The following is an 18,931-nucleotide window of genomic DNA, read 5'->3' on the forward strand; positions in this document are numbered from 1 at the left end:
AATTGTTGTATTTGTAACGTTAAAACAAATGTTGTGGTCGTTCTTATGTTTTGAATTTATTGATAAGTAATTAGTAGGTCATTAAATTGTGGTAATTGTCGTAACGTTATATTTTTTGTCATCCGTTGAGTAAACTCTAAAGATAAACTAATAATGAAATCCAACATTAATTTGTATATACATTTATATAATCCAACTACAGAGGAGCAAGACTAGACCCCCAAATAATTTTTGCCATCCGGAGACGGAACTCTAAAGCTGCGTTCTTTGGGTCAATAAGAACACGTATTGGTTGACCTGAAACCAATTGCTCCATAAACATACAAAGAAAAACACCGCAATCTCCCAAATGACTACTTTGTTGGGGAACGTTTTCTTCATAAATGAATTGCATATTCAATGGAATCCTTGGGATGTTCCTCCGCGCCCAATACTTAATCTTGTCCAAATAATTTGCCACCCGACGTTCAAATTTGGAAAAGATTCCTTCGGATTGGAATTTTTCATAAGCACCTCTACCAAGACTGTCATAAATATGCACTTCCATTGACGCTAATCGTAGTTCCCCAAACTGCATCAAGGTCGTCAAGTGCTAGGAATGTTTGATTTAAAATTAAACTTTTCAGGTCGCCGATTTTCACCGAACTATTAGTATGGTCCGGAAATAGCCGTTCACGCAGTAAACATCTTTTTTTACTGCTTATTAATTTTTCCGACCCTTTTCTCCCAATGTTTTTTGGATACTCCCCAAAATTGAAGCCGGTAATCAAACAAAACTCTTCCGGCCCATAAACCATTTTGGTATTGCCTACTCGAAAATATAAACGTTTTATTCCATCTGGAGATAAAACAGGGTCCGGCCGGATCTGATGAAGGAACATTTTATGAAACAATAAAGCGTCCCCTTGTAAACGAGGGACATCAATAAAATAGCCAAAGACGGTATTTCTGAAAATAGCACGTCGGGCATCATCTAAAACTTCAAAGACTTCCCATATGTTACCGCCAGAGCCTTTTAGGTTCGCAAAGGCTTTCGTATTCATTAAACTAAAATCATGCTGCAAAAAAAAAACACAAAAACAAATTAGATAACTAAAAAATATACTTTTTTTTAAATATATTACGAACTGCAAATACTTTCTTAATTACTAATATATATATTTCCGATAAAAAACAATAACATACACATATATAAACAATTTTCCAAGTTATACAACAAATATATTTACGATAGATCACAATATCATACATAATTATATAAATATTTTCAACTTAAACATATTTTCAACTTAAACAAATTTTCAACTTAAACGACAAATATATAAACAATTTTTATCTTTCTAATTAAAACTAACATTATATAACCATAACCATATAAACAAAAAAATTTAAAAATAAAACGACAACCAAACTAACAATTTTGCAAGTTATACGACTACTTTATACAAAAATTTCAACTTATACGACAAATAAAAACAATTTCTAACAATATATATACGACAAATTTTCAACTTATAAATGTTATACGACAAATATATATACAGTTTATATAAACAATTATAGGATAAAAATTTACAAGATTTCAGGTTATACAACAACTAAAAAAACTACAAAAATAACAAATTGTAAACATTATCCACGCAGTCTCTACTTGTCTCTACTTGCATTTAAACTTCAAGTATACTAAAAATATACTAAAACTATCAAACACAACAAAATTACCTTTTTTTAACACTAAATAATACAACAATTGATAAAAAAAAATAACTTTAAACATTAAAAGAGTTAAAATCTAACCATATTTGCGGGATTGTTGACATAATCCTCCATTTTCTTCAAAAACTAGCCAAAATTCCGAGAGAAGCCCAAAGTTAGAGAGAGTTTTTGTGTAGAGAATGGTGAAAATGAAAAAATAAAAAACGTTTTTATACCTAAAAAACACCCATTTCGCAGGTGAGAAGGCTCCATCTGCGAAATGGGCATCTCATCTGCGAAAGTACAAGTGCCTGAAGCACAGCTGTGCTTCAGGCACTTGTACTTTCGCAGATGAGATGCCCATTTCGCAGATGGGGCCTTCTCACCTGCGAAATGGGTGGCTATTTTTGTAATCCCGATTTTTTTTGGCTATTTTTGTAATGCAATTAGTATAATTGGCTATTTTTGTCATTTTCTCCTTTTATTATTATTATTATTATTCTAATTATCTTTAAAAAAAAATATTGCATTTTCTAAAGATAAATGATAAAAAGGAAATACCTGAAATCCGTCCCGACCGTTCTAGACCGTGATTTCAAATCCATAACCGGTTTGAACTGCTTACTTGGTTTCCAAGATGTAATATACTAATATATCCTTTTTAACCATGAAAAAAAAGTATAATGATCAAGAATTTGCAGATCAACGACCAAATAGAACCCAAATTTTATAAAGCGTGACATCCAAATTTTATGAATCCTTTAACTTTCAAGTTTCAAATTTTATGAATTTGCAGCCCACGTAAAGGATAGACGGTCCGGGCTTTATAACTAACGACCTCTTTTGACTTAACTTTCTTTTTAATTAAATTCCACATCAAAATTCCTGTCTTTTTAAATAGATCGCATGTTTTGAATTATTCTTGCCAGTCACATATCATATATTATCAGGGTTATTTGATATGCATCTTATTTTGTCTATGTCTGGTAAGATGTTGGGTCTGACTCGATCATATTTAGACTATTTGATATCATAATTAGAAGTCTCTCACAGTCTTGGTTCCTCTAAAATGTCATTTACTGTGTTAGACTTTGACTCGGACGATTGTTTGATATTGATGCTAACCAGTCAAAAGATGGAGTCGGTCCTCAGTCAGAAGTTGGAGTGTTTGATTTGAGTTGTTCACCATCGGACTTGGTCCAAAGAAGGGAAGCGGTCCAAAAAAATTTGAGGATTCGGTCCTCATCTCAAAACCTCTTGACTGAGTTTTGGCCTTCAGTCGCCTCAAATGACACGTTGTGCCCTTGTCTCCTTCAATCGATCACGTAGTTCTTCGTTTCCCAATTTGCCCAAATCATCCGATTCTGAAGTGAGGTAAGTGAAGGTAGCAATTGTTTTTAGTTTAGCTCTTTGTCATCCTTCTTCTTCTTCAACCTCCGCTCTTAGACACTCGAAAATCAGATCCACCGATCATTCCAGAGAAAAAGGAAACAAAGATTGATTTTGGTAGAGGTTTTGTCAATTCTGTAGTTTCTGCTTCGAGAACGTTTTTTTTTCTGCAATTTTCACTTTCTTCTTCTCATTAGGTACATTTTTTTCTTCTTCTTTCTCAATGAATCAGGTGAAAAATGTCTATTGAGTGTCGATTTTTTATGCTTTTCTATGTTGTTGTTCGATAATTTGATTTGAGATATATGTGTTTTCTTATTTGGTTCCTAATTTCAAACGTTTTCGATTGTTGAGTTGTTAAATCATTGATATATCTGTGTTTTCTTATTTGTAACTTCATTATTGATGAATGATCGGTAGATAAATCTCAGTTTTTCACCATTGTTTTTGCTCATAATCATTGATATATATTTTCTTGTAAATCATGTTATAAACAGAGAGTAATTGTGTGATATTTGTATTGAACTTGATGTTCTAATCTATTTGCTATGTGGACTATGGTTCATCTTTCTCTTTTGTATACATGTGATTTGATCTCCTATTCTAGTTTTTTGGATTAATTAGTAATTGAATTTTAGAGGACAAAGAAGGGATCCCTCCAGATCAACACATAGTGATTTTTGCTGGAAAGGAATTAGAAGATGGAAGAACACTTACTGATTACAACATCCAGAAAGAATCAACACTTTCGTCTAGTTCTTGCATTAAGATCTGGAAATCAATGAGAAGATGGAAGAACAATTACATCTAGTTCATGTCTTATGTGATTGCCCCATGACAATGTTTATTTGTATTTGTATTTGTACTTGAGATTTGGTGCTTATTATCGCTTATCACAATTTGCATTGCTTTTTGGGGGATTGGAATAACTTTTTGTGACAAGGATTAGATTTAAGGACATGTATATGAAAGAAAATACATTGTTATGTTTTGCATTTATCAAAATGCTAAGTGGTAATTGTAAAAATTAATTCGCTCTTTGAATGGTTAGCAATTGTCCAAGTTGTCCCTGAAAGTATTCATGAATTTGTATCCAAATAACCAAAGCAATTGTCATTTTTTTATTGGTTGCTTGAATGGTTAGCAATTGTCCAATTTGTCCATGAATTCACATGGTGTTTGGATATTGATGTTGTTTTTTATATATTTATGTGTTGAGTAAAACTGCAATGTATAAATTAAATGGTAAATCATAAATGAATTATTATAAAAAATGTTGTTTGAGGGTAATATAGTTATTTTACATAGTTAGTCAGATGTAAAATCAAACAACAAGTTTCAGTTAGAAGTTAATTCAGTCAGAACTTCTAACCCGGTCAGCTTCTAACATAGTCAGCTCTAACCCAATTAGTCACTACCAAACGACCTTAAATCAAATTAAAAAATTATTGTCAAATCGTATACAAAAAACTTCACTGATAAGATATGTACAAAATTTAAAATCCGTTAACCCCATGAGTAATAAACGATAAAGATATCTCCTTATTGTTTTGAAGACCACCATATAATTTTACAACTTTTATATCATTGACTCATTGTAGGCATACGTTCCTTTAATTTCCCTATTATTTTCGTAGATACCAAAAGCAAATTAAAATAAATATATAATACGGAGTAGATGTGCACATATACTGGTTTGGAACTGTTTTTTAAACCATATTTCTTCATACTAGTTTCGTTATAATCAATTTGGTTTTTTCGGAAGTGAAATTGCTTTAAAAAATCTTTTTACAATTAAAAAATTGTTCGGTTATAGTGGAGAAAACAGTAAAAAAACCTAGGAAAAATAATGGTTTTAGTTATTTATAAAAGCTTATATCCAACCGATAATCGGTTTTAGTTGAGCTGGTTAAGGAAAAATTGGTTTACTTTGTGCATCTCTAATATAGTATAAAATTAAACTATAAAAAAATAATAAAAGAAAAAAAATATAGAGTAGAGGTGTATATTTCAAACTGTTTTTTAATCCTGAGAAAAAAAAAATAATAAAAAAAAAAAAAAAAAAAAAACTGAACCGGTATTTCCAAAACATGTTAGGTTAAAATTGAATTGCCGGTTATTAATTGGTGTTTATAAATATTTACAACCAATTTATTTCCTGATTTTTCTAAAAAAATCGAACCAAATCGACTTCTTATCCAAAAAAATGATTTTTTTTTAACACCATTCGACTTTCAAAAAATCAAAAAAATCATACCGATTATAATTGTATTCATTACGGAGTATGGACAATGGACTATTAAAAAATGCAACCCATTTAAGCCCATTTAAAATAAATCATATACTCATTAATTCATGCCCATAAGCCCATTTGTCATTTCCACCACTAAAAATATTTGCTTAATAAAAAATAAAAAATAAAAAACATCAACTTATCCATCTCTTATTCTCTTTTTCAATGGACACAACACAACAAAGCTTCTGAACAAGAAATAAGCTTTCCTCACGAACATGAATACCTTTCAACCAACTCTCAAGCCCTTCAAATGGAACCCTCATCCCAAACCCACAACAATCTTCTTCAACACCCAAAACCAAATCGACCCAAAAACCCCACAATCTTCAACCTCATCAGCAGGAAAAATCAAACGTACAGTTCTCACAAAACAAGGCAGAACCAAACTCGACATTACTCCAGACAGAAACTTCTACACCTACCCAAGATTCGTCACCCATGTCGATAACAACTTCATCACAACACTAACCAATCTTTACAGAGATAGATTGAGCCCAGATTTCGAAATTCTTGACCTCATGAGCTCATGGGTTAGTCATCTTCCTGAAAATGTCAAGTACAAGAGAGTCATCGGACATGGACTTAACCCACAGGAGCTAGCCAAGAACCCGAGACTCGATTACTTCGTTGTTAAAGATCTAAACCAAGATCAGAAATTCGAATTCGAAAGTGGTAGTTTTGATGCTGTGTTATGCACAGTTAGTGTTCAGTATCTTGAACAGCCGGAGAAGGTTTTTGCGGAGGTGTTCCGGTTATTGAGGCCCGGTGGTGTGTTTATTGTGAGCTTTAGCAACCGGATGTTCTATGAAAAGGCGATTGGTGCATGGAGAGAAGGAACCGGGTTCGGTAGGGTGCAGTTGGTGGTTCAGTACTTTCAGTGTGTTGAAGGGTTCACTGAACCGGAAGTGGTGAGGAAACTACCTGATGGGAAAAAACCCGATATTAGTTCGGGTTTTGATTGGATTAAAGGGGTATTTGGATTGTTGTCTGGTTCGGATCCTTTTTATGCTGTTATAGCTTACAAGAATTTTAAGCCGATTTATGAATGATCAATGAATGGATATATTCTTTGTTGTTTATATATGTAAGTGGTTTACTTGATTATGGTTCAGGTATATATATTGTAGAGTGATATATTTCGTTTTGGGTCATAGTTATATATAGTTTGTAGTATATAAAGATGGACACTTTTGATAAATTCATCTCAAAAACAAGGAACCCATGAAAACATTCTTTGATGATCACCAAACTTATATAACAGAATCTTTATTGATTAGTGAAGATATAAGACAATCTTTCTTGATTAGTTAAGCATAAAGCAATGTACTTTGATTAGTGAACTATAATATCGATTATGAATAATCTTTAGGACCATACGCATCAAGTAAGCCCCTATAGCTCAGTGGTAGAGCGCCAGTCTTGTAAACTGGAGGTCTGTAGTTCGATCCTGCATGGGGGCACATTTTACTTGTTGTTTTTGGTATTCTTATTTTATCTTTCTAGTTTAATAATCCCATCATAACAAATTTTAAGGTTTGATGTTCTTTTGGAATATTATCATATGATTTTGTACACTTTGATAATCAAATGTAAAAAACAAGTTATTATAAAGAATATATAATAGTCGGTTATTTCGGTGTTTGATTAAATTCTTATTATTTAAAAATTTAGTAAACAGATCTACCAAAATTATATATTTGTTAAATAAGATGACATTTACTTCAACAAATATATAAACAAATTTATCATTTTAATTACATGAGATCAACCATTTCATATAATATTTTATATCAAATAATTATAAACGAAGTTATTAATATGAAAATTTTCGTCTATATCCTTATAATCCTTATAATGAAAGGAATTAGCAACGTGTTTTTAAGCCAATAACTCCAACCATAATTGAGTTTATTCTTTCTATGCATAACACAATTACAATTAGACCTGACAAAACATGACACGACACGAACCCGACACGAAATTAGCGGGTTAGGGTCATAGATTTCGATACGTTTATGTAAACGGGTTGACACGACACGACACGATAATTAAACGGGTAGGGTTAAGGTCAAGACTTTCAACCCGAAGATGAATCTAATATGACAAGTTTAATTATATATTATTTATTATAAATTTCATATTTCTATAAATATATTATATGTTATAGACTTGTAGTGGATAAAACTCAATAATTAAAAGTTATATTCAAATTTTCAAAAATTATTTAATTTTAGTCATCCTCACCACCTATCTCTTTTGCTCCCCAACTTTAACTTTTTTTTATTTTTCCTTTTAAATTTACTATAATTTTTTTCATTCTATCTCATAACTTTAGTGTCTCACTTTTTCCTTTTTGCCTCCACGACTCCTACTTTCTAACCTTTAAAATATTTCAACCCGACATGACACAACATATTTACAAGGTATAAACCTTAACCCGAAACCCGACACGAAAATAAACGGGTTGACACGGCACGACACAATAATTAAATGAGTCGGATTAGGGTCAAACCCTTTCAACCCGTTTAATGCTTTGACACGACACGAACCCGACACGACAAGACACGTTTGCCAGGTCTAATTACAATAACAACCCACTATACTATAAAAAATGACATATTTTTTCGGTTCAACTCTATAAAAAAAAAACAAATGTATTTCTAAACTTCCAAATACTCCACCAGGTCATAAAAATAGTAGCATTGAGAATCGGTTTTTTGTCACCAACAAAATGACCGGTCTCTAACCAAACAAAAATATCACTGACTCTACTCAGAGAAGCAATAAAAAAAAAACAATAATGGACTCTATCACTTTAACCAAGTAGAAATATCACTAACTCCACCAGATCATAAAAATAATAGCATTGAGAAATATCCTTTGAAAAACAATTATGGCAATGTAAAAAAAAGCGTCCTTGCCATAATGACATTGAAAGGGTGGATCAAGTTTGCACCATCTACCCCTGTTTTTCCTAGGTTGTTATAGTTGATTTTCGCGTCTATCATCAATAAGCTAGTTAACTTCCACTTCCAATTGTAACAACCTAAGAAAAGCAACATTTAGAGACATATTTCTAACGTCCTTAAAAAAACGAGTATTTTTATCAACCCAACTTTTTTTCAAAGTCTATCATGAAGGTTAATTATGAAACCAACAATATTAGAGCATCCGTTTTTACATCCAATCTACCATCTTCCAAACTCAAATCGCCACCCTCCTCGGGAATGGACTTTATCACTTTAACCCAAAGAGCTAGAGTATTAGAAGGAACTCATCACCTCCATTTCAACAAAAAGGGCCTAGTTAAATGACTCAACACTTCTAATCCCAATGCCACCGTTATCCAAGAAATTCATAGTAGACTTCCAACTAACCAACATAATCTTTTTCTGAGTAACTTCGCCACCTTAAAAAAATGCAGCTCTCGCGAACTCCAACAATTTAGAATCTCCAATCGGTAACTTAAGACCAAAATGTAGTTTTTTGTAACAGTAGGTAAATCGTAGAACACCAATTATCAAAAGAGTCAGATTGGTTTTGAATCCAAAACCACATTTTAAGATTTCACTTTCCAGTTGTGGGACGATTGTTACAGATATATTTAGAGTAAATTACACAAATGGCCCCTATGGTTAGGGTAATTTGCGTGTTTGGTCCCTAAGTTATTTTTTTAACTCGGAAGGTCCCTACTGTTTGTTTTTTTTACGCGCTTGGTCCATATCTTACCTAAAAAGACTATTTTGCCTTTGATTTTTTAACTTATTTAAATAAACACACCCCCAACCCCAATCCCCTCACATTACCCTACCTACCATACCATTTTCCCTATTTAAATAATAGTCTTTTTAGGTAAGACATGGACCAAGCGCGAAACAAAAACAAAAACTAGTGACCAAACGCGTAACAAAAACAAACATTAGGGACCTTCCGAGTTAAAATAATAAGTTAGAGACCAAATGCGCAAATTACCCCAAACCATAGGGACCATTCGTGTAATTTACTCATATAAATTATGGTGTTCCAAGAAATGAAGATAAGATAACATTGGTCATTATACCCTTTGATCCAATTTTAATAATTCTAAAAATAATAGATAACTAACCTAGAATTCAAGGGTTATATAATGCAAAATTATCAACCTAATTAAAACTTTATTTCGAATATTTAAATTGAGTTCATGCGTTGATGACTTCTACGGTACAAATCACCACCTTCGTTTTTTATTCGAAGTTTTTGTTGTTATATTTTAGCCACTAAGGCAGATATAATAGTCATACTCAAGGATTCTTTCATCTACCACCGCCCATAAATGTTCATACCTACATTTGGAAAATTTCTATTAAGTTTGACTTTGTATCGAGCCAACTAGTTAGTAGTTGGATTGATCTTGATTAATGATCAATGAACCCATGAAACAATATTTGATGATCAGCTAACTTATAAGTTATAACAAAATCCCTATTGATTTAGTGAAGATATATGACAATCTTTCTCGATTACTAAAGGAATAAAACAATCTATCTACCTTGATTAATAAGGAAAATATCGTTTATTAATCATCTGCAATAATTTCTTCCATCGATTAAGCCCCTATAGCTCAGTGGTAGAGCGCCAGTCTTGTAAACTGGAGGTCTGTAGTTCGATCCTGCATGGGGGCATCCTTTTTTAATATTAACTTTTCACCACTTTTCTCTTTTTAATTGTAATCCTTTTTATGTAATTTAAACCATGGAGGCTTCCTTAATCAACAAATAATCTATTATTTCAGTGTTTGATAAATTCTTTTTATTTAAAAAGTATCGAGTAAATTTCCCAAAATTATATATTTATGAGATAAAAGGACATTTACTTCAATAACAAATTCATCATTTTAATTTTACGTGAAATGAACCATATCATATAAATATCTTATATTATAAAATAATTATATAAATGATGTTTATTAGTATATTAAATGGTTAAAAAGAAAGTATAATGCATAGATTCACACCACCCCCTAAAAGATTTTAATAAAGTTTGAAGATCAACAATATTTCAAAATGCATTTTGATCTTGAAACAGGGGGAATCGGAAAGCTTTCCTGATAGATATACTTGCATTTGGCAATATTCCCTTATGTAGAAACATTATTCTACCTTTTTCATTCAACAAATGCTTAAAAAAAACCAAAAAAAACGAGTTCAAGATTACATTTATGAACTAGAAAACTAGAGTACATGTTACTTTGTTGATGGATTTATGAGTCATTGAAATGCGTCCGGGTTGACTGCAATGGGAAATTTCGGGGCGTGTTCGCTGTACTCAACAATGGCGGTTGGCGGTAGACGGCCTGTGCAAATCTCATGCACGGTCGTGAACAATGGGAACATTTCTAACCAACCTTTGTGTTTCAAAACCTCGTATACCTCTTTGGCTGTTGATACACCCTTCAAAACCAAAATGTACTTTTCAGTAGCAGGGACAGCAGTTACAGTTACATGTACAGGTAAATCGTAGAACATTAATGTTCAAAGGAGCCGGTGTGGTTTTAACTTTTAATATGGGCCTTGGAGAAATTGAGATAAGATATACATTGGTGAAATGACTATTATATTCAATTTTAATAATTAAAAGTTAACTTTATTTTGAATATTTAACTTGAGTTCATGCATTGATGACTTGTACGGTACAAATCACCAACTTTGTTTTCTATTCGAAATTTTTGTTATACTTTTTTAGCCACTAAAATTTTAAGTTAAGTGCTTGAAGGCTAAAGCTTATATTTTTATGTTTTAACAACCTAATCAAGTTTTTAAAGTTCAAAGCTTTTGTTTTTTATATTTTGACCACTAAAAGTTTTAATCAAGTATTTGAAGTTCAAATTTTGAGGGTGTTTGGATAAATGCATTTTTATCTTAATTAGCTTATTGCTTATTGCTTATTGTGGTGGGAATAAACATTTTTTTAAAATGTGTTTGGATTAGTTTATTGCGGTGGGAATAAACAATAAGCAATAAGCATTTGAAGTGTTTGGTAAACAAGACAGTTTATATGAGTAAAATGACTAATAAGCAATAAGCAATAAGCAATAAGCATTACCCCCTTGCTTATTAAAATTAGCTTATTTAGCTTATTCCCACCGCAATAAGCTAATTTTTTAAGCATCCTATCCAAACACTTAAATTAGCTTATTGTGGTGAAAATAAGCAATAAGCAATAAGCTGTCATTTTTTTCCCTATCCAAACACCCTCTTTGTATGTTTCAGCAACCTAACATACATAAAGTGGGACAATCTACCCCACCTTTTTTTTTCACTATTTTAACCCCTAAAAGTTTCAATGAAGTACGCAAAGTCCACAATTTTTTTAACAACCTAACAAATATTAATCACTGACATTTTCGTCATTTTCCGCTATTTTTCTTGATTTGATGTAAATGAAATTCTTCGTTTGGTGTCCTCTTTTGAATTTTTTATATTTTCAACTTTTGCGGTATAACTGAAATTACCTGTAACTTTTGTCCTTGCAACATCTCTGCTTCAAGCTCATCGAATGATCTTGCAAATTATAATAACAAAAACAAACTAAAAACAATAAATAAATAAATAAATTTAATGGAGTGAAAGTTGATGGCAAAAATGACAAACCTTTTGCCACCATTTTTAGCAAAAGCCTCTGCGCATTTCCTATTTCGTCCTCCCACTGCCATCACATATTCAAATCTATGAAAATCAACTAAAAAAACAAGAAACAGAGTAAAAGACAAAATTGCCCCTCCTTACAGCAAGTTGTTATAAGATCAGCAACACCACAGCTCTCAAAAAACGTGCTATCTTTAACCGAAGAAAATAAGAGCTTTGAAAAGGCTTTCATCTCTCTCAACCCAATTCTCATTATTGCAGCCTGGTGGTATCATATTAATCAAGAAAATATTCAAGATTGTAGCTTTATCATTTTGTTTTCTTTTTTTTTTCAAGATTTTTTATAAGTTCCTTTTTTTTATTCTAGCTACCTTTGTGTTATTTCCCATGTCTAATCCATCCACAAACCCTGCCAATAACGAGTTAAACCCGTTAAAACCCTTCAAATTATTTATCATTATATCGATTGAAAAACGAAATAAAAAAGAGGGATTAATGAACCTGCTGCTATGGCAACGATATTTTTTAAAGTCCCACATAGTTCAACTCCCTCCACATCTTGACACTGTAAAAAATAATACTAATAATAATAAATAAAGTTTTTTTTTTTTTTTTAAAATATATATTTCATATCTAACAACCCTATACCCTTTTGCTTTATCTATTACTTCCTCCGATAGTAGGAATTTACCAAAGACTAATTATGAAATACATTCAAATGTTATCTCCTACAACATACGTTATACATCACTCTTTCGAAAAAAAAAACATATGTTATACATCAAATTAACTGATTATGATTATTGAGCATCAGAAAATCACTTTCAAGTTTCAAACGTGCATAGAAATCCTAAACAACTGGATGATCAATTAGTTGCACTTACAGCTGAGACCATGAAGTAAGGAGTGCTAAATAATTGCACCCAATTTTCTGCAATCTCTCTGTTTCCTCTAAACCCTACTGTTGCTTCACTAAATTTCTCCACTGCAATCTGTTTAAACATAATTAGTATTTTTTTGAAGTTGGAATATTAATAATTTAGAGGAATATCACCTCATTAGCGATGTTAGCACCCATAAGAACACAGCAATTAACGCCTAATTGTTGGGAAATTAGGGTGGAGATCATACAAGGACCTTCCTTCTTGACCTCCATTCCTTTGATCAAAGAAATGGCTTGAGCATCACTTCTAATCTTTCCAATTAATTTCTTGCATATACCCTCCATGAATTGATGTGGGGTAACAAACACCAACATGTTTGCATCCCTCACTGCCAGATTAAGAACATAATTCTTTAATTTCATCAATCACAGAGAACCACATACAAGTATAGAACCCTAATTCTTTATATTCAAGAATCCGAGGCAAGGTAACACGTTTCTATTGCGAAATTGTTTTGGGTAATATACAATAATATAGAAAAGCTGTAAAAAAGTTTCAGGATGTGGACATGATACATGGTCCTCCCCTGAATTTCAAGATTCAGTCTTTTTGGTAGGATGATGATTGACGAATAAAATGATGATATGATGATACCTGCATTTTCGAGATCAGGGTCAGCAACAACATTATGCCCAAGCTTAATTCCAGGTAAGTATTTCACATTTTCCTGTTGATTAACAGAAAAGAAAAAGAAAAATCAACATTTTGAGAAAAATCAAATTACAAATCTTGAACACAAATGTTATGAATTGGGAAAATTATGATTACATTGGTTTGATTGATGACATCTGTGAGTTTTTCACCACTCGGTAATGTTTCTTCAAACACCCACATCTTCACTTCATCTATTGGTTCAATATCAAACATAGGTTTTCACGAAACCGATTAAATAACATGAAGAAAAAAAATTGAATCTTTGAGTCAAGAAGACAAACCATGGAAAGAAGAAAGCTTGAGGGTATTTGAAGCAATGAGCTTAGAAGCAACACTACCCCAATTGCCACTTCCAACGATTGTAACCTTATATTTTGGGGGGTGATCATTGTTATTGATTTGTACAATGTTGTTAACAGGGGCCATGAATCTAGAGAGAGAAAGATGTAATTGAATTGAAATGAAATGAAGAAGAGAAAGAGAAATTGAAGATATATTGAGGAAGGAGGTGGGGCTCGGGCGGAGAAGACAGACACGTAGTCGTCGGCAGTTTCGATGCTTACTACATTCAAGTTGTATGCAATGTTAAAAGAAGCGGCGATGTGTTCTATACCAAACATTTTGGAAAATTGGACTTTTTTTTACAAGTCAAATTCACATAACAACCTATTTTATAATTATTTTTTATTTATTTATTTTAGTTTGTCTATTACTATTGTTATAGTAAAAGATCAAATTGTTCATACAACTTAATATTATGCAAAAAATTGTTATTAATAAAATTATTTGAAATATGTTGTTACTTTGCACAAAATGACAAAAATTCAAATATATTTTTGTTGTTTGACGATGAAATGTCTAATCAAAGTTGAGTCTTGAATATTTCAAGAATATCTCTAGGAGATACTAGAACCTACGATTTAATGGGTTTTACATGTAATAATACGGAAAAATCCTTATACTCTTAAGGGAACATGCAACCTACTTTGATATACGTCATAACACTATTGAAACAACATACTATTGAATACCAAAACTTCTAAACCCTAGTATAAATCAAAATTGACAATGAATTACATACCTCTGATTTGTTATTTTAAACAAATCTTCGATTCCAATAAGATCAATCCAAGAGTCTCTTTGAAAACAAGATCCAATTGTATGCGAGTCTCTAATGGTTTACACCCTCAACACAATTGGGATACCCATTTACCCCTTGTCGAATTTTCCTACAACAACAGTTATCACACGAGCATAAAGGCAGCTCCATTCGAGGCCCTTTATGGCCGAAAGTGCAGATCCCCTCTGTGCTGGGCTGAGGTGGGTGATACCCAGTTAGCTAAGGGACGAGTTCCCGAAAGCACTCTCACGGGTCCGGAGATCATTTGGGAAACGACAGAGAAGATCGTTCAAATTCGTGAACGATTGAAAGCCTCTAGAGACCGACAGAAGAGCTACGCTGACAAGCGAAGGAAACCGTTGGAATTCCAGGTGGGCGACCGAGTCCTACTGAAGGTCTCACCCTAGAAGGGCTTGATACGCTTTGGAAAGCATGGGAAGCTCAATCCAAGATACATAGGGCCTTTCGAGATTCTCGCGAGGATCGGACCTGTGGCTTACAAACTCAATCTACCGCAAGAACTCAGTAACGTACATCCTACCTTCCACGTCTCGAACTTGAAAAAGTGTCTGTACGACGAGACTCTTGTTATTCCACTCGACGAGATCGAGATCAACGAGAGCCTCAACTTCGTGGAGGAACCAGTAGAGATCATGGGCCGAGAGGTCAAGCAAACAAAGCAGAGCCGTATCCCGATAGTGAAGGTGCGCTGGAACGCAAAGCGTGGACCTGAATTCACTTGGGAACGGGAGGATCAGATGAAACTGAAATACCCTCACCTTTTCGCTTAAGTTGTTTGTAACTTCTTAATTGCTTAAATTCTAATTTCGGGATGAAATTCCTTCTAACGGGGGCATGATGTGACAACCCGAAATTTCCATTCTGTACAAACTATATCACTTCAATAGAAGTTATAGCAGTCACAGTTAATTTTCAGACTTTTTCGTGTAAGTTTGAGTAATTCAGGGTTTACACTTCAGGAAATATCAGGAGAGTGGATGCACTAGGGTTTAGTGCAACTCTATTATTCCATCACTCTATTATATTAGAGATTATTTCGGGAATAAAAATATTTTCTGCCAAAAATATCTCAGGACTATAAATAGAATTCTGAACCAAATTCATTCATTATTCGCATTTCCAACTAGAGAAAAGCCATTTTCTCTCTCACGGATCTTCGGGTTTTTATCCCAAAACGTGAGTATCTCTTGCTAGTAGTGTTGGATAGCTTAATATGTGTTTATAACATGATTTAGATGGCTAAATCACTAGATTTAGGAGTTTACTTCCCAAGGTGTTCTTGGGCGGTAAACTCCCGAAACAAAGCCTAGACCTTCCCTTGTGTTATGCTACTGCCTTAGGCTTGTTTATATGTGTATTAGGGACAAGAAAACATCAAAGAATCACCCAAGTTTGGGAGTTCACGGCCCAAGATGATCTTGGACCGTGAACTCCAAAATCATGGACAAAAGGGTGCTTTTAAGGCACCTAAAGCCTTAGACATTTACTAGAAATTGTTCCCACTTAAATGAAGGACCAAAACACATAAAAATCACCCCTCAAAGTGAGTTCACGACCCTATTAAGGTTCTTGGGGCGTGAACATCAAACAAAGGCACCAAAGTGTGCCTAAGGCCTTCAATGGCTTGGGATAAAAGTCTAAGACCTATAGCACATGTGTAAGGGACTTGAAAGCAACAAAAACACCATTCCAAGGGAGTTTACGGCCGTAAAATCCAAAGGAAATGGCCTTGGGGCCGTAAACTCCTCTAAGGAGTGTTTCTAGGCCTTAAAACCTTCCAAGGATTTAACCACCAAGTTGGAATAATTCTAGGGATCATTTAGAACTTCAAAACACAAAATACCACCAAGTTTGGGAGTTTACGGCCGTAAAATCAAGAGTTTACAACCGTAAACTCCATGTGTGAGGATATATGGAGAGTAAACTCATATATGGGGTCCTTTGGAACCCTAAACCCAAGTACCTTGTCCCACAATAGCTTAGATGCAATCCTTAGGGCTTAAAACACTTATATAAAGTGTTTATTATGTTCTAGGATGTCTTAACATTTTCAATTAATAATTTAAGACTAATTGAGTGCATATATGTGTGATTATATGTTCATTAGGATTGTAGTGTGTGTACAAGTCCTCACTTGACACCTAACAATCCTACACCGTCCAGTTCATCCAAATCACCATCTACAGGTGAGTTTATACCCTAATCAATGTTTTAAATGATTTTAAATGCTTTAATGGAGGGGGGGGGGGAATACAAGTAGAAAACAACATGTTATTAAACCACTCATATGTATTTTATAACTGTGTTTTCATCCAACAGATTTCACATACTACAAAATGTGATGCATGAAATGGTTTTCCATCTTAAAATACCTTGATAACAAAAGTATTAGTTTTGAAATGTTTATTAACATGACATCAAGTCACTCTTAATTATTATTCAAAACTCTTAGATATCTTGCAAAACCATTACGTTTACCTTCTTGAACAAACAATTGCCTTTCAATTAATTATCATAGGGATAGTTAGAAGATACAAAACAATATTCCTATTACAAGGAATCACACAAGAGTCAGTTCATTCATGAGTCTTTACCAGTACATTACATGATACATGAGTACATTTATCTAAGATTACATGATACATGATTACATTTATCTAGGATTACATGATACATAAGTACGTTTTCATAAATACATTTATCTGAATACGCTTACATGAATACCATACATGAGTACTGTTACATAGATACATTATCCTGTATTCACTTACCTGGATACTTGTACCTAGAGTTATGAGGAAGATTTATTCGTACCTTCTGTGTAAATTTTCCTGCCTATCCCTGTTCGACGGGATGTCTAGACGGGACTAACCATTCCGGAACCCAGCTGTTAGCACCACTGGGTGATGAACATCTACGGATGTCTAAGGTTATCACTTATAATTGATAGTTTGATATCGGAACTAACCATTCCTCCATCCTGCTGTTGCAACAGAGGATGAGATGAAAATCTTCGGAGGATCATTAGGTTACCACTTATATTAGGAGTCGGCTACGGGACTAACCCTTCCTCCAACCTGCTGCTGCTACAGAGGACAATTGGACCATCTTCGGAGGTTCATTAGGTTATTCATATCGCTTATTGCGATGGCGTGTTAGTCATGGTATCCAGGGATAACACTTACATGGTTATATTTTTCCTATTTACTTTATTTTGTGATATATTCACATAAACGATGAGTTAGACTAATTACTGTTAGTAGTAGTCAAAAGAAGGAAAAACTATCATTTTACTTACAAAAGATTCGGGTCTTGGTAGAAGACTACATTATCATAACAAAACATTCGGGTCTTGGTAGAAGACTACATTGTCATAACAAAACATTCGGGTCTTGGTAGAGGACTACATTTCATACTAGTAGGAAATAAGGGATTTCTTAGGGTTTTTCATACTTAAATCAACTGTCTTACTTAAAGGTTTTACATGACATTCATAACAACTTTTCAAAGCAAGACAATGACAATTCACCAGCTTTAAAGCTGATACTCTCTTTCAAAATAACTTGTATTCTCAGGTCATCAGTAGACAGGTATGGTGGCCAAGTTTTGAGAAGACGGAGCAGACAAGTCTCGTGTTTTATTTTGATTATATATTTTTGGTGTCTTATTACAATGAAAGAACACACATGTATTAAAACTTTACTTATAATGCAATGGATGACATTGTTGCTTGTTTACTATTTTACACTGTTGTGATACTGTACATGACGTCCTCCACCCCGGAACGTTTCCGCCGTTCTTGGTTTTGGGGTGTGACAACCTAACCCTATTTCAAATGGCCAATAAGAATCACAACTACAATCAAACATTCAATTGAAGCAAAATCAATTTCACTAGATAGAAATGAAAATCAAACATCAAGTCATATGATTGAAATCACAACCAAGAAGTCAAAACATGAAGTTGGAGAAACTAGGGTTCTAGCCACACATGGCTAGAACAAAATCACAAGTTGAAAAGATGGAAATGATGTACAATTACAACTTACAATTAAGGGAAATAATGTTTCCAAATGATAACCAATTAAATCCTTGCAAAAACCTTCGAAATTGCTTCACCATATGTGCTCTGGTATCATGTGTGTATGTAAAAATGACCCTAATCTCGTAATATAAAAGATAGGAAAAAC

The 18,931-nt window shown here is 33.3% G+C and overlaps 2 protein-coding genes, 1 long non-coding RNA gene and 2 other non-coding genes across 5 annotated transcripts; 4 read left to right on the top strand and 1 right to left on the bottom strand.

Annotated features, from left to right (window-relative positions):
• Positions 1-2,179: 2,179 nt before the first annotated feature.
• LOC145097927 (uncharacterized) lies at positions 2,180-4,128 on the top strand. Its single transcript, XR_013704533.1, has 2 exons — positions 2,180-3,069; positions 3,723-4,128. It is a non-coding gene; the product is annotated as an uncharacterized LOC145097927 (long non-coding RNA).
• A 1,393-nt stretch (positions 4,129-5,521) lies between these two features.
• On the top strand, positions 5,522-6,461 carry LOC145097928 (S-adenosyl-L-methionine-dependent methyltransferases superfamily protein). The gene has a single exon (XM_079035600.1). The coding sequence runs from the start codon at positions 5,596-5,598 to the stop codon at positions 6,427-6,429; it is 834 nt and encodes a 277-aa protein (XP_078891726.1). The 5' UTR covers positions 5,522-5,595; the 3' UTR covers positions 6,430-6,461.
• Positions 6,462-6,768: 307 nt separating this feature from the next.
• TRNAT-UGU (transfer RNA threonine (anticodon UGU)) lies at positions 6,769-6,840 on the top strand. The gene has a single exon. It is a non-coding gene; the product is annotated as a tRNA-Thr (tRNA).
• Positions 6,841-9,969: 3,129 nt separating this feature from the next.
• On the top strand, positions 9,970-10,041 carry TRNAT-UGU (transfer RNA threonine (anticodon UGU)). The gene has a single exon. It is a non-coding gene; the product is annotated as a tRNA-Thr (tRNA).
• Positions 10,042-10,447: 406 nt separating this feature from the next.
• GPDHP (NAD-dependent glycerol-3-phosphate dehydrogenase family protein) lies at positions 10,448-14,182 on the bottom strand. Its single transcript, XM_079035601.1, has 11 exons — positions 13,883-14,182; positions 13,716-13,792; positions 13,542-13,614; positions 13,058-13,275; positions 12,888-12,995; positions 12,505-12,568; positions 12,375-12,412; positions 12,145-12,265; positions 12,010-12,064; positions 11,871-11,919; positions 10,448-10,809 (listed from the first exon to the last, which is right to left on the bottom strand). The coding sequence occupies exons 1-11, from the start codon at positions 14,025-14,027 to the stop codon at positions 10,627-10,629; spliced, it is 1,131 nt and encodes a 376-aa protein (XP_078891727.1). The 5' UTR covers positions 14,028-14,182; the 3' UTR covers positions 10,448-10,626.
• Between the last annotated feature and the right edge of the window lie 4,749 nt (positions 14,183-18,931).

This window comes from Lactuca serriola, chromosome 4, assembly GCF_051521515.1.
Source record: "Lactuca serriola cultivar US96UC23 chromosome 4, Lser_US96UC23_V15, whole genome shotgun sequence".
Taxonomy (NCBI): Eukaryota; Viridiplantae; Streptophyta; class Magnoliopsida; order Asterales; family Asteraceae; genus Lactuca; species Lactuca serriola.

Coding starts and splice junctions, on each gene's coding strand:
- LOC145097928 (XM_079035600.1), top strand. CDS start 5,596: ATGAATACCTTTCAACCAACTCTCAAGCCCTTCAAATGGAACCCTCAT.
- GPDHP (XM_079035601.1), bottom strand. CDS start 14,027: ATGGCCCCTGTTAACAACATTGTACAAATCAATAACAATGATCACCCC. Junction 13,615..13,715: donor ATGTCATCAATCAAACCAAT/GTAATCATAATT, acceptor GTTAATCAACAG/GAAAATGTGAAATACTTACC. Junction 12,065..12,144: donor TGATCTTATAACAACTTGCT/GTAAGGAGGGGC, acceptor ATGTGATGGCAG/TGGGAGGACGAAATAGGAAA.